Source organism: Ornithorhynchus anatinus, chromosome X1 (genome assembly GCF_004115215.2).
Source record: "Ornithorhynchus anatinus isolate Pmale09 chromosome X1, mOrnAna1.pri.v4, whole genome shotgun sequence".
NCBI lineage: Eukaryota > Metazoa > Chordata > Mammalia > Monotremata > Ornithorhynchidae > Ornithorhynchus > Ornithorhynchus anatinus.
This window is the reverse complement of record NC_041749.1, coordinates 22415668-22429869: the sequence shown is the minus strand read 5'-3', so window position 1 is coordinate 22429869 and position 14202 is coordinate 22415668. Positions and strand designations below refer to the sequence as shown.

At 39.5% G+C, this 14202-nt stretch overlaps 1 protein-coding gene across 7 annotated transcripts in view; it reads left to right on the top strand.

Moving 5' to 3' along the window:
• TENM2 (teneurin transmembrane protein 2) overlaps nucleotides 1-14202 on the top strand; it is a 1066718-nt gene that overhangs the window by 670515 nt on the left and 382001 nt on the right. Inside the window, exon 1 of one of the 7 annotated variants that reach the window (XM_039910129.1) lies at nucleotides 57-300. The exons of the other annotated variants lie outside the window; for them this stretch is intronic. Coding sequence (XP_039766063.1) covers nucleotides 285-300 — 16 coding nt within the window. The 5' untranslated portion in view covers nucleotides 57-284. Of the gene's footprint in view, nucleotides 1-56; nucleotides 301-14202 lie in introns of those variants that run through there. 7 annotated transcript variants of the gene reach the window in all.

The following is a 14202-nucleotide window of genomic DNA, read 5'->3' as shown; positions in this document are numbered from 1 at the left end:
CAAGCACGGATATAGCAGTATGCAGTAAAACTACGCAGAGGTTCTTTTTGTTGGGCTTTTTTTTTTAAAAAAAAAAAGGAATTTATTTGGTTGATGTTGAAGAATGGGCTTCAGACATTCCTTCAGAAAGACAGCTATTACTGAACTTACATTTTGGTGATTTAGAGAACGACCCCAGGGAACATTTGTTTTCTCCTTTCTATGAAGTTTCATATGGAGTTTTTTGGTCTAGAAAGGAAGATTAAAGCAGGATCCGTTTAATTCATTTAGTCTGCCTCACAGACATGGAGCAGCAGTACGGTAAGTGTTGCTAGCCGGCTGGGGTAGAAGTTTTCAGATTTACTTTGTTGACTCTTTAAAGCCCCTGCAATTAGTTATTGTTTGTATCAAATAACAAAATTGTGGTCAGGAACTAAATGTTAAAGCAGGAATCTGCTAGTGTGAGAGTTTGTAAGAGGAGGGAAGAAGGGATTCTAGAGAATCGACCGTTCAGGGGAGAGCTCACCTGGCTAAACAGAGAACTTCCCATGGACAGTTAAGAAGTGAAAGTGTACACGAGTGCGGAGGCAGATTGGAAAACCTCAGGCAGCGGACACACTGCACAGTACCCTAAAACGTGCGGTGAAACCAGACTGTCCCGAGATGTTTTTATCTGGGGACATTTGTGATCATTCCCCTCAGAGGACCTGAATCCATGGTAGATCAGGGAGATGATGCTTCAGAATTACTGTGAACAATGAAAGAAGCATTGAGGTTCCCTGAAAAACAAAGTGATATGCAGGGTATTGCTAAGTAGGGATTTGAGAATTTTTGACCAAATTATCCCAATGTTCTGTTACTATAAACCCCGCAGACTGCTCTGAACAACCTAATTGAAACTACAGAACATGAAGAGATTTTCACCTGAACCTCATTGGTTTTATCCAGACACCTACCGTTATTTATTGACCCGCTGGTGTGAAATGGCCACATTAAAAATATTTCATACAATGTTTGCACAAGATCTTTTATTTAATAGTCATCAGAGCAATCACGTCCTTCCTTGGGTGGTGCATGGTGTTTAGTAATAGTATAAATGTGCAAGTGGTTCTCTTTGTATTTGCACAGAAGTCAAAATCAGATTAATAGCCAGATTGGGCTGTAAAGACTTCTGAGGACTTCTGTGCACCCATATTTCAGAATATTTTAAAAAAACTATGTGTACTCTTTGCAATGGTACTTTCATCTTTAAAATGGGAAGCAACCGGAGTTCCAGATTGTGAGTTCACAATTCAGTCTTGTCAAGTTCTTTGAGATATTAAGCGAAGAAATTCTATACTTATCAGAACAGCCGAGGTGAATACATCTAGGTATCTGCAAAGAAAAAGTGAAACAGTAGATCTGGGGGAGGGTACTTGATACAAACCTATTTTAAAAACTGTCTTCAGTAAGACTGAGTTAAAAAGTGTCTCCTTCTGAAGAAATAATTTTAAGAAAATCACTTTAGGAGGATGATGCTTTGCCTGAAGAAAGATAAGTTTCCATAACATAAGATGTGACCTGAAGAAAGCGAGGGAAGGGATAGAAGGTTGTAGTTCTCGGGTGCAGAGTCACGGCTTCATGTTTAATTTAACAAAACATTAAACATTTCATGTTTAATTTAATGAAACATTAGAACACCAGGATTTGTCACCATAATGACACAATGTCAGAACTCTGGAATGTTCACCAAATATATGTGCCTGTTCAGGATTTAGTTATTATATTGAAATTTTTGCAAAGAAAATTCTATATATTTTTCTCTCTTTTTTTTTCCTGGTAAAGATGCAAATGCAGAAAGCAACTGAAACAACCAAACAACAACACATTAGGCATGCACTACTAGTCTAGCTAATTTTAGGGGTGCTATTAGCAAGCATTTAGGCAAATCTATTAACATTTAGCATCAGCACAAATGCAATTGCATTTCTACTTCTTCTGTTTCCGACAAAATAAACTCAACTCTTCAGGAAAAACAGGACATTTGGACCATTTGGCATTGAAATCCAAGTATGAAAAAGTTTTGTATAAACTGTTACAATTAACAGGAAGAAGGGGGAACTTAGCAATTTATTTTAATAAAAGCAATAAATGAGTACATAAGTAATGCTAGTGTCAGAGGTAGAGTCTAACAGTTTGTAGTGTCACATATTACCTCAGACTAGAAAACATGCCTGAAGGTTGATAGTATTACTTTACCTTTGGCTTACATTTGGAAAATTTTCCTTTTTATTTTGAAATGCTGATGAAAGTTTTCATTTGATGTTTTCATACTTATTTTGTTTGACTAGAAATATTAAAACCTGCATGAAGATTGCAATTTCATATGTATTATACATATGTGTGTGTGTTTGTATTTTCAGAAGAGGAAGAAAAAAATTAGCTATAGTTTCAGTACCCTGCTGTCATCCTTTCTCTTCATGGACCTTACCAATGAACACTGCTCTTGTGCTAATAGACTGATTCTGTTGCAGGACTCATTTTGTTTTCTGTTTTCTGGAGGAGGGGAATAATATTGTGCAGTCTAGATGAACCCATTACTAACTAACAAATACTAACAAATTGCCTAAAAGTCTGGAGAAGCGTGGGATGCCTGTAATATACCACACAGCCTCCCTAACCCTTAGATTAGTGGGATATCATGATAGCTCTGAGGATCTGCATCTTGTACGGAAAGCCAATATCATATTAAGCCCTCAGTTTGTTGATCAGACTCCCAAAGACCATGTTTCTTGATTTGGCTTTCTGTCTCTTTGTGTGTCGTGGTGTTATTGAAAAACATGTTGCCTAGGTAGCAGATTTCAGGGAAAGCATTTATTTCTGTATTATCAATGAAAATCTTTAGTTGGTATATGATCTGGGTTGTCTTCATCGGAGTTATCATTAGTCTGTAATGCTTTTTTGAATCTGAGGGTGTGCTTCCAGAGCACAGTCATCAACTCCAACATTTTTTGTGTGATCGATTCAAGGACTTTTTATGGTTCTTGTTGCCTGAATGGATGGATGAGTTTTCAAGAGACCTAGAGATACATTCACTTCCTTGAACCCTCAATTATAGCTTTGTAGGATAGATTGATGAACATGGGCCCTTTTAGCACTCCTGTTTCATTCCAGTCGTGATGGGAAAGGGTTAAATCAGGCATCTTCAACTATTAAATGCCTAGTCATGTGCTCCTAACATGATAGAATTTTAATTAACTTCTCAGGGAAGCCAAAGTGTTTAGTAACTGCAAGAATGTATTTCAGCTGATGATGCCAAATGGCTTTGAGGGGTTTCTAAACACAATATAGAGGTTTTGATATAGCTCCTTGTATTCTCTTGAGTCTGACAGGTAGGAAGGAACATGGCTCTGTGGATCTGTTTGTTCCCAGTTTTCACTGGGATATTCTTTGGTCCAGAAGGACTCCTGCTAGGACCTTGACCTTGAGCCAAATGTCATCAATTTATCCACAGTCTGCCTCCTCACTTCTCTTCTTAAATGGGTTGGTGATTTGGGGTATTTCAGGACCCTATGGCATTTCTTTAGTGTGTTGTGGCACCCTATTCACAGATCACAGGAGCTATTTCTAATCTTTTTGGGGGGATTCTAACTGCAGTTAGTCAGAAGTTCTAACTAATGCCATGTCCTGACATGAGGTGTATGACAAATCATTGGTGGGGAATCTGGAATCCACAGAGCATAACCAAAGTCAGAGGAAAAGGTTCGGGCAAGGACCCAGGTTTGCTACGTCTCCCCAGGGAGAGGGATGGGAGTGGAGAGGCAGAGGTAAGGCTGCCAAGGAAGTAATACTTTCAGGAAAACCCACCAACACATTTTCCCCAACTTTGCAACCATCTTTTTCTGTCTCCCATCCACTGTAGGTGACACCTGTCCCTCGAGACTCTATTCTGGGTCCCTTTTTCTTTCCACTTTACATGCAATACTCTGGGGTGCTTATCTGTTCCCTTGGCTTCCACTACTGTTATAAGAGGATGAGTCAGAAATCTCCCTTACTGTCCCAGACCTTTGATTTTCTGCAAACTTGCATTTTCGTCCTGACTCCCCTCTCCAGTTCATACTCCACTTTGATTTACAGATCATTTTGCTAAAACATTCTGCACATATCTCCCTACAGCTTCAATTTCCATGGCTGCCCATTCCTCTGTGTATCGAGCAGAAACTCTTGTCTATGGCTTTAAGGCACTCAATCAGCTCTCTCCCAACTACTTGTCCACTCTAGTCTCTCACTACACCCCAGATTGCACTCTTTCTTCCCCCGAAATAACTCAGGCAATGAGTATCATTATCATCTCTCCTGCTGCTGCCCTCTTGACACCTCTTTCAGAAGCCTGCCCATATTAATTTCTACTCTCCCCATTTTAAATCTCCTGCAACTGCCAATTCAGCAATTTCATGCCTCCAAATCATTAAGTACTCTCAACCTTCCATAGCACTTACATTCATCACTTAAACACTTATATTCATCACTTATGCCCTAACTCAGATATTGCTGTGGTATTTGTTAAGCGCTTAGTGTGTGCCAGGCACTGTACTACGAGTACTTAGAGAAGCGGCATGACTTAATGGAAAGAGCACGGGCTTGGGAATCAGAGGACGTGGGTTCTAATCCCGACTCTGCCACTTGTCAGCTGTGTGACCTTGGGCAAGTCACTTAACTTCTCTGTGTCTCAGTTATCTCATCTGCAAAAATGGGGATTAAAAAAATGTGAGCCCCACGGGGGACAATCTGATTTCCCGGTATCTACCGCAGCACGTAGAACAGTACTCAGCACACAGTAAGCACTTAACAAATACCATAATTATTAATTATTATTACTAAGCACCGGTGGGATACAAGCATATCTAGTTGGACACCATCCCTATCCACATCTGTCCCCCCTTTCCTTTTTTCACCTATCTGTAACTTATTGTAGTGTCCATCTCCTTCACTAGATTGTAAAATCCTTGAGGGCAGGGACCAAGTCTACTAATTTTATTAAGCTCTTCCAAGTGCTTTTTATAATGTTTTGGAAAAAGTAGGTGCTCAATACTACTGATTGATTGATTGGTTGACCTTAACCTTTAAAGCATCTGCTTTGCCAGCTCCCTGTGGCAGACAAATCAATAGATTTTGAGCTAATAAATCAGTGATATCTACCAAGGTCTACAGTATGTAGTATACTGAATTTAGCACTTGGGAGGTTACAGTTGTATTCAAGGAGTTTTTGATCTAACAGGGAAGGCCGACATTGAAATAATTTAAATAATGGGAGAAAGAAGCACAGAAGGAAAGGAGAAGCAGCGTGGCTCAGTGGAAAGAGCCCGGACTTGGAAGTCACAGCTCATGGGTTCTAATTCCGACTCTGCCACTTGCCAGCTGTGTGACTTTGGGCAAGTCACTTCACTTCTCTGGGCCTCAGTTACCTCATCTGTAAAATGGGGATTGAGACTGTGAGCCCCAAATGTGACAGGGACTGTGTCCAACCCGATCTGCTTGTATCCACCCCAGAGCTTAGTACAGTGCCTGGCACATAGTTAAGTGCTTAACAAATGCCATTATTATTATTATGTGCCTAGGAGTTAGTGTTAAGTGATAGAATATGTAAGATATGTACCTACATGTTATGGGAATTGAAGAGTACACAAGTGCCCAAGTAGCTTGGGAAGCCTGAAGCAGCAACTCCAAGGGTATGGAGAGAGTAGAAATCAATTGAGGAAGGATTCGTGGTGGAATGTATTTGCAGGGGTGTTTTGAAGGTTGGGAGAGAGAGCTTGGTCTGATGGATTTGAACTGTGAGGGAGTTCCAGGCAAGGATATGATTAAGAAGTTGGGGATGGGAGAGATAAAAACAAAAGGCTGTGAGTAATTGACTTGAGAGGAGCAAAGTGTATGAGGTGAAGTAAGAGGAGAGTGGACAAGAAAATGAGTGTCTTAAAGGCAATGGTTAGGATTTTCTTTATGATGTGGAGAGCAATTCCAATGGTCTACTGGTATTTGATATGCATTCACTATGTGCCAGGCCCTATTTTAGGTGCTGTGGTAGAAAGAAGCTAACAAACTGAGACACAGTCCTTGTCTAGGTTGGGCTCACAGCCTTAGTCCCATTTTATAGATAAGGTAACTGAGGCACAGAGAAATCAAGTGACTTGTCCAAGGCCACACAGCAGACAATTGCTGGAGCTGAGATTAGAACCGGTCCTCTGACTCTTAGCCTGTGCTCGTTCCACTAGGCCGTGCTGCTTCTCAGGAAACTAATTTATGATGGGAGAAAGACCAGTAAGAGGATGTGCCCATGAATTAGTTGTTAAGCAATAGTGTAAGGAATTGAAAGTTTTTGAGGAGTTGAAAGATGTGTATATTTAGTAGTTACATTTGAAATAGGCTTCATTTCATTATTTCGATGGCAGTTTTGTTTTTGAAACGATGGCACTGGCAATCCCCTGGTCACATTAGCTGAAATGCACTTGTGGCTCACATAAAAGTCATGCATAGTGAAGAAGCAGCTGGAGTGTTTTGCTGAATGTGATTATAACAGGCTGTGTCAGGGTGGCAGAACATTGGCCTTTCATTTGGAAATCAGCCAATCTCATTTGTAATTGCTCTGCTGTTCCCAGCACAGGAAATGGGAAGTCTTATTGTGTCTATATTGTGTCCGCTTAACTTATATCTACCTGGGCTTATCAGGCCATTAAAGTGGCTTCAGACAAAGGGTGTTGAGGGCTCAGAGTGGCTTTAGCACCCACCTCTTGTACTGTAGTGTTGGACATTGACTCTCTCAGAGTCTCAGCTTCTTCATCTGTAAAATGGGGCTATAAATATCAGCCCCCTACTCTCTGAGAGGGTCAATGGGAGTATGACTGAAAGTTCTTAAGCGTTCACTCACAAGTGCATTATTCACTTTGAGGATGATCTGCAGCAGATTTTAATATTCTTGCCAGCTGTGTGGCCTAATGGAAGTGCTGTGGAATGGGGAGTTAGGAGGCCCAGGCTCTAGAACTAAGTCTGCTACTGGCTTGCCTTGTGACCTTGTGACTTAACCTCTCCCTCAGTTTCCTTATCTGAAAATGGGGATAAAATAGATTGTGAACCCTGTGTGTGACGGTAGAGATCACACAGTGTCACTCATCTGGTGACTCATTTTCTGAAGTCTGATAATAGAAGAACTAGGAAGAACCTAGGAGAATTATTATCCTTATGGTATTTGTTAGGTGCTTTATATATATCCAGCACTTTCATCCATTCATTCAATCGTATTTATTGAGCATTTATTGTGTGCAAAGCACTGTACTGAGTGCTTGGGAGAGTACCCTTTAACAATAAATGGACTCATTCTCTTTCCTAAGCACTGACATTTACCCTGACCCAAGTGAGGCTCACAGTCTGACTCAAAGCAACAGGAGTGGGATCTGGATGAGGTGACATTAAATCTCTGATTTTTTCTGGGTACTGATCCATTTGCAGTCATCCTTGACCCAGAGTGACAACTCTACAATGTTCCGTTTCCAAATCCTTCTCTTTTCTCTGTGCGCAGAGCCTCAGTATTGCATTTCATCAAAATTACATGGTAGAATTTTTCCATTTTCAAAAAGAAATGATTATGTTTTATCCAGATCAGCACCAAGCCCGAATAAGTAAAATGGCAAAAACGTGAATAAATAATTCAGTCTAAGTCAGAACTGTCTCTGAGGAAAGTATAGGTTTTCTGGGATACCCATTTCTGAGCAGGAGGGTCACTTTAACCATGCCAGATGGTTAATTTAATAACTGTTAATGTTTCTCTGCTAACTGATCTTTGACCTAGCTGGTATGTTAAGCAGATGGAACTGACTTATATTAGCAAAAGTTTCCTGCAGGCAGAATGTTAGGAATAATACAAACATTAGAGAATGTCTTAATAACATTTGAAGGAAGAGAATCCAGTGGTTGATGATGAGCTTGGGTTTAAGATTTCTATTGGGGGGGAAATTATTATTCAATGATTGTGATATTTGAAAGTTAGTAGTTCCTGGTTAAGTTGTGGCTTAACTAGAATTTGGGAAAAACCAAACATTCTGGGATGGTCTCTTCACTTCTAAAGGTGTGTTACAGAGTACAAATTATCATAGGAATTAAGGCAGGCTTTTTAAATGTCTTAAAATATGGTAATAAATACAGTAGAACAGCACCTGCAGCTCAAGGTACCAAAGATATTAAAGATGGATATAATTATATTTATTATTGCAGTGATCTAGGTGAAGGAAGAAAAACATTTAATGAGCCTGAGTGAGATAGGGACTTTTTATTTAAAGTCTCTTAGTTGAAGAAACCTGTTCTTGGAGAGCAGAATGATGTCAGTAATTTCTAAGACCCTCTAAAATTCCGTATGATCGTTTACATTGACAGCAACCTCAAGGTTCCTGGCAGAAATAGAAAAGCTTTTTAAAATCGGCCTCAGTGCTATTGAGCATTTTATACTTGGCAAGTCGAGCACCTTACTTTGGGACTCTCTTTTCATATGTCTTGAAAGTGTTAGTGGGCTGTAAATGAGCTGGCTTCTGGTCTCTTTGTGGCTTACATTTGATAGAAATGTTATTTCTGAACAACTCTTAGAAAGGGAAAAAGGACCATGGTCTCGAGGTTAGCATGAAGCTCCAGATACGAGTCCTGTCCCCCGACTGGAATCAGTCACCTCCTGCAAGTCACATCCCTTCCAGTTTTTTTTTTTTTTTGGCTTGCCAATTGAAATCAAAGGGAATAGGGTGAATGATACTTGAATCTTGCTGAGAAATACCATTTGCTAGGTTTGTAATTATTATCCCTTTCTTTAGCTTCTTCCAGTTAAATTTTGAAATGGAGAAACATCTTAGTTTGAAATGGAACCTCTGTCCTAGTAAAATACTCCAAGTAAATATTTCACTCATTTTAATAATTTAAATAATGGCATATTTTAATAATGCTCCATAGTGTGGTGCAAACCTAACAGAGTGAATAACTTTATAACTACATAGCTCACTCATTCTCAAAGGTGCCATTTACTGAGAAAACCTTATCCCAGCCTCTCCAAACTGGTTCTTAGGAAGGTCAATAGCAACATATCCAAGTATTTGGGAGATTTCTAAAATCTTCATTTGAAAATTTAGTATTGTTTTCACTTTTTTATGGTATTCGTTAAGTGATAACTATGTGTCAAGCACTGTTCTAAATCTTGGTAGATATAAGTTAATCAGGTCAAACAGAGTCTCTGTCCTGCAAGGGGTTCACAGTCTTAGTAGCAGGGAGACCAGCTATTGAATTCCTATTTTACAATTGAGGAAACTGAGGCACAGAGAAGTCAAGTGACTTGCCCAAGGGCACACAGCCAGCAAGTGGCAAAGCTGAGATTAGAACCCAGATCTTCTGGCTCTCAAGCCTGTACTTTTTCCATTAGGTCATGTTGCTTTCTGTCTGTACATCTTTCCATTTATTGTGCCCTCCTGTTGTTTACCTGTCTCTTCTCTCTTGCTTTGATCTCATTGTTTCAATCCTTTCCCAGTCAAACAAGGTGAGGTAATTTTGCTCCCCTAAAGAATCAGGCATTGACATATCCAAAGTAGCATGTACTTAATATTTTGGGGCAGAAATACCGGTCAGTTCCGTGATATCAAATCCCTATTTTTTAATCAGGTAATTAAAACTTTTGTGAGTATTAGTTTCAAAAGGCAGTTAGTGCAGCAATCATTTTAGCTTTCAGTTGGTTGAATCAGCCTGTGAAATGCAACCTATGGATTTGTTTACATGCAAAGAGCAAAACAGTTCAATTACATCATCCTTCTGGATACGGGTAAATGAGCAAGCTCGTCCAAATATGCAGAGGTTTCCAGTTTGAGAAATTCCCAAGTCATCCCAAAGTATTACATCCCTACACACACACACACAAACACACACAAACATGCACCCCAAAAAGATATTTAGATGAAGTAATTGCCAAATGTTTATGAGCTGTTTTCACATTAATCTAGCATTTTGGTAAACAACATAGAAACTATTGCAGAATGTGCCAAAAAAAACCCAAAACTAGGATTTGACATCAAAAAATTATCACTAGTTCCTGCATTTGTGATTTCTTTAGTATCCATCCAGTGTATGAAATAAGAATCTTAATAGTCTGAAAAGATCATCATTTGTAAATCTTTTTGCAGCAATTTTCCCAACCCAGTTCTTTGGGCACTACATTCTTTTAAACATCTGTCTGTGTCATATAATAGACTTAATGGGATAGGAAAACAAGGTTTTACTTCATAAGAATGAGTTTAATAGCTATTCCTATCTTGAAACAGTTCAATCTACTTGTTGATCTACTCGTAAGTTTCCACATACAGCTGAGAAATAATTGTTTTCACTTGAATCAAGTGTTTTGTCATTTCTATAAGATAAAAGAATAATTTCAATTGAAAGGTAAAAGCAATACCCACCAAGAAAAAAAAGCTATACTCAGAAGAGCCTAATCAATAAACAGTGTATTTACTAATTCATTCAAGAATAAAAACAATTGTTTTCTAATGTGAAACCAAATCCAATAATTAACTGTTTGTCAGGGCAATAACTATGGTATTTTTTATCTACTGTGATTAGTTTTAACTTTTCTCCTTATAGAGATAATTATTTTGATGTAGACATAGGTATGTCAGTAGGAGCTTACATGCTTTTCATGAGGTCAGTACAATAAACAGTCTGAGCAGACTTCATGGCCTGGGTGATAAATTGCTGAATTCTGCCAGCAGAAGATGGAATGAGCTTGTTCAAAATTTTGGAATTACCAAAAGTCCAAAAGAAAGTTCTTAATTCTCTGAGTAAGAAAAGTCTTGAAGTCAGATAACGTCGCTAATTAAGATAAATTCCAGTGATGAATTTCCAAGTGGTACTTCTTCTCAGAAGGGTTACTGTGTCCTGAGAAGACTGACCCAAATCCACCCACTCTAGTTCTCTGATTTTGTCTCATCTTATGCTGTCGAGTAGTCTCCGATCCATTGTGACACCATGGACACATCTCTCCCAAAATGCCCCGCCTTCACCTACAATTGTTGAGGTAGTGTATCCATAGAGTTTTCTTGGTAAAAATACCAAAATGGTAACATTTAGAGAAGTAGCGTGGCTTAGTGGAAAAAGCACAGGCTTGGGAGTCAGAGGATGCTGGTTCTAATCCTGGCTCTGCCACTTATGAGCTGTGTGACTTTAGGCAAGTTACTTAACTTCTCTGTGCCTCAGTTACCTCATCTGTAAAATGGGGATTAGGTCTATGAGCCTCAAGTGGGAAAAACCTCTTACTTTGTATCTACCCCAACACTTAGAACAGTGCTTGACACTTAGTAAGTTCTTAACAAATACTATCATTATTATTATTATCATTACTATTATTATTGTTACCATTGCCTCCTTCCACACAGTAAACTTGAGTCTCCGCCCTCTACTCTCTCCCAAACCGCTGCTGCCCAACACAGAGAAGTCTTGACTTGTAGCAGATGGCCTTCCACTTCCTAGTCACTGGCCATGCTAGGTTAATTAGTATTATAAAATTGCCAGTTGGACTGCTTGCTAGTGGACAGGTGGACATGCTGCTCTAGGTAGCAATCAATTCATCAGTTGTATTTTTCAAGCACTTATTTTGGGCAGAGCACTTTACTAAGCATTTGGGAGAGTACAGTATAACAGAGTTGGTAGTCCCATTGCCTACCCACAATGAACACAGAGCTGCAACTTTAATTGTATCTAAAATAACTGTCCCTTGCATTGTCAGTGGCCAATTTTCAATTTTTGAGGACCTGTTGACATGTACTGTGTGCATTTTGAAGTCCAAACTGACTGCTCAGCTTCTTAACTGCTAATAGAGTGTCCACACTTTCCTATACAACATCTTTTCCCAACATCATTTAGTTTCTACTCAGTTAGTTATGAATCTCTTGGGTAGATGTAGGATAATCTGATAAACCATACATCTGGCCTCCTCCCCCAGCCCCCTACAATCTCTGAGGTAAGCAGAGCAGGTAATATTTCCATTTTACAGATGAGGAAAGTGAGGCAAAGAGGTTAAGTGGCTTACCTGAGGAAGGCACACAACAGACCAGTGGCAGATTTGCGTCTAATAACAATTTGGGATTTGGGATTTGTTAAGTGCTTACTATGTACCGAGCACTGTTCTAAGCACTGGGGTAGATATAGGGTAATCAGGTTGGCCCACGTGAGGCTCACAGTCTTTATCCCCATTTTACAGATGAGGTAACTAAGGCACCGAGAAGTTAAGTGACTTGCCCAAGGTCACACAGCTGACAAGCGGCGGAGCCGGGATTAGAACCCATGACCTCTGACTCCTAAGTCCGCTTTCCACAGATCCACACTACTTCTCTGTGTCTACACCCAAGTCTCCTGACTCTCAGTCTCATGTTCTTTCCCAGTGGTCACCTCCCAGTCATTCAGTTTACTGTCATTTACAGGAAACAATCTCACAAACCTGACCAGGGAGTCAGAGGACCCAGGTTCTAATCCTGCCTCTGCCACGTACATGCTGTATGACCTTGGATGTCATTTAACTTGTCTGTCCCTCAGTTCCCTTACCTGGAAAATGGGAATTCAATATCTTTTCTCCCTCCTACTTAGACTGTGAGCTCCATGTAGGCCCTAATCATCTTATATCTACCCCAGTGCTTAGTAGGGTGTTTGACACATAGTAAGTGCTTAAGAAATACCATTATTATAATTATTATTACAATTATTCGTTATTATTGTCATTGTTGTTGTTAATACCAACTCACATTCTCTACACCAAAGTCTTTAACCAGTCAAGAGAAATCTCGGATAAATCATGGAGCTTGATTTACAGAAGCCTTGTTCTCCTACAAGAAATTGGTCTTTGAAAATAAATTTTGCCTGAGTTCTTAATAGTTTATGTTATTGTATAACTTTAGAGTTGAAACACAAAGTCATCTTGGTTAAATCCTGCAGAGTTTTATACTGTAAATTCTCTTGGCAATACATTTACCCCTCAAGTTTAGTAGTTGTTTCTCTAAGAAGTTAAAAATTTTCTGTACCTTGTCTCCTTCTTAAATTGAAAGATCCTTAAGAGCAGCAAGTGGAGATTACATAATGAATGAAACTCCCCCCCATCTCAGCATCTAATTTAGTAATCTGCACCCAGTTTGATGATTTTGTAAAATTACAGCTGCATCACAGCTGCAGTCTCGGGTGTGTCTGTAAGACCAAACTGCTCTTCAGTCCACCACATGTCAATTTTTACAAAAACTGTAACCTGGATACTTTTCCTTAGTTCCCTTCCATAATTGGGAGCTTAAGCAACAAGTCCTTTAGAGTGCACAAGAAAAAACATTTTTATATCTATGTTGTGTTATAAATTTCCTTTTTCCTTTTTAGTCCACTTCTAACCCACCAGAAGTCCTAGACATACATCTTGAAAGTGGACCAGTAGAATCCTGTTGCTCCTATCACATACGGAGTGCAATTTATACATCAAGCTGCATTGTCTAAGAATAGAACCGTGAGGACATGCATGAATGCTGACTATATTTCTACAGGAAATGGAAGCTGCATAAGAGAAAAGAATAAAAAAACCTCAGAGACCTAAGGAGAAAATAAACACGAAGGGAATAATACAATTATATTTTGTGATCTCTCTTTCAATTTACTAAAAATAACACTGCAAGAAGTTCCCCAGAGGATGTGCTTCAAAAAAAAAATTGAAAACTTACTTCTCTACTGCTTTCTACATGAAACGGGTTAGATTAAAACCTTTCCTCCTCCAAGCAGACCGGAAAGATGGTCTTTTGTAAACCCGTGGAGCCTTCTTTGGGTAGAATAAACTCTTTCTGTTGCCTTTCTCACTAGAGGGGAAGTATTAAACCAAGTCCTAAGCCTAATGGCAGAACTCTAATACCTAGTACAGAGCTCTGCATGCAGTAGGCCCTCAGTATGTGTTGTGGATACTGATGATGGAAATGCACTGCTGTGGGTCTGTCTGGCAATATCAGAGATGTGGAATGGGTGCATCCTTAGAGCTTGTCTGCCACTTCTTCCCTCCCATCTGGCAGCTCTCCTTCAGAAGTCTGGTAGAGAGGCACGTTTATTGGGGAATTTGAAGAGCAGATGGGCAGACCGTGGCCAATATTTTGTAGTGATGCTCAGTTGCAATCAGGCGCAAGTGTCAACCTGGTTCCAATAGAGCCTGCCAAAAGGTGC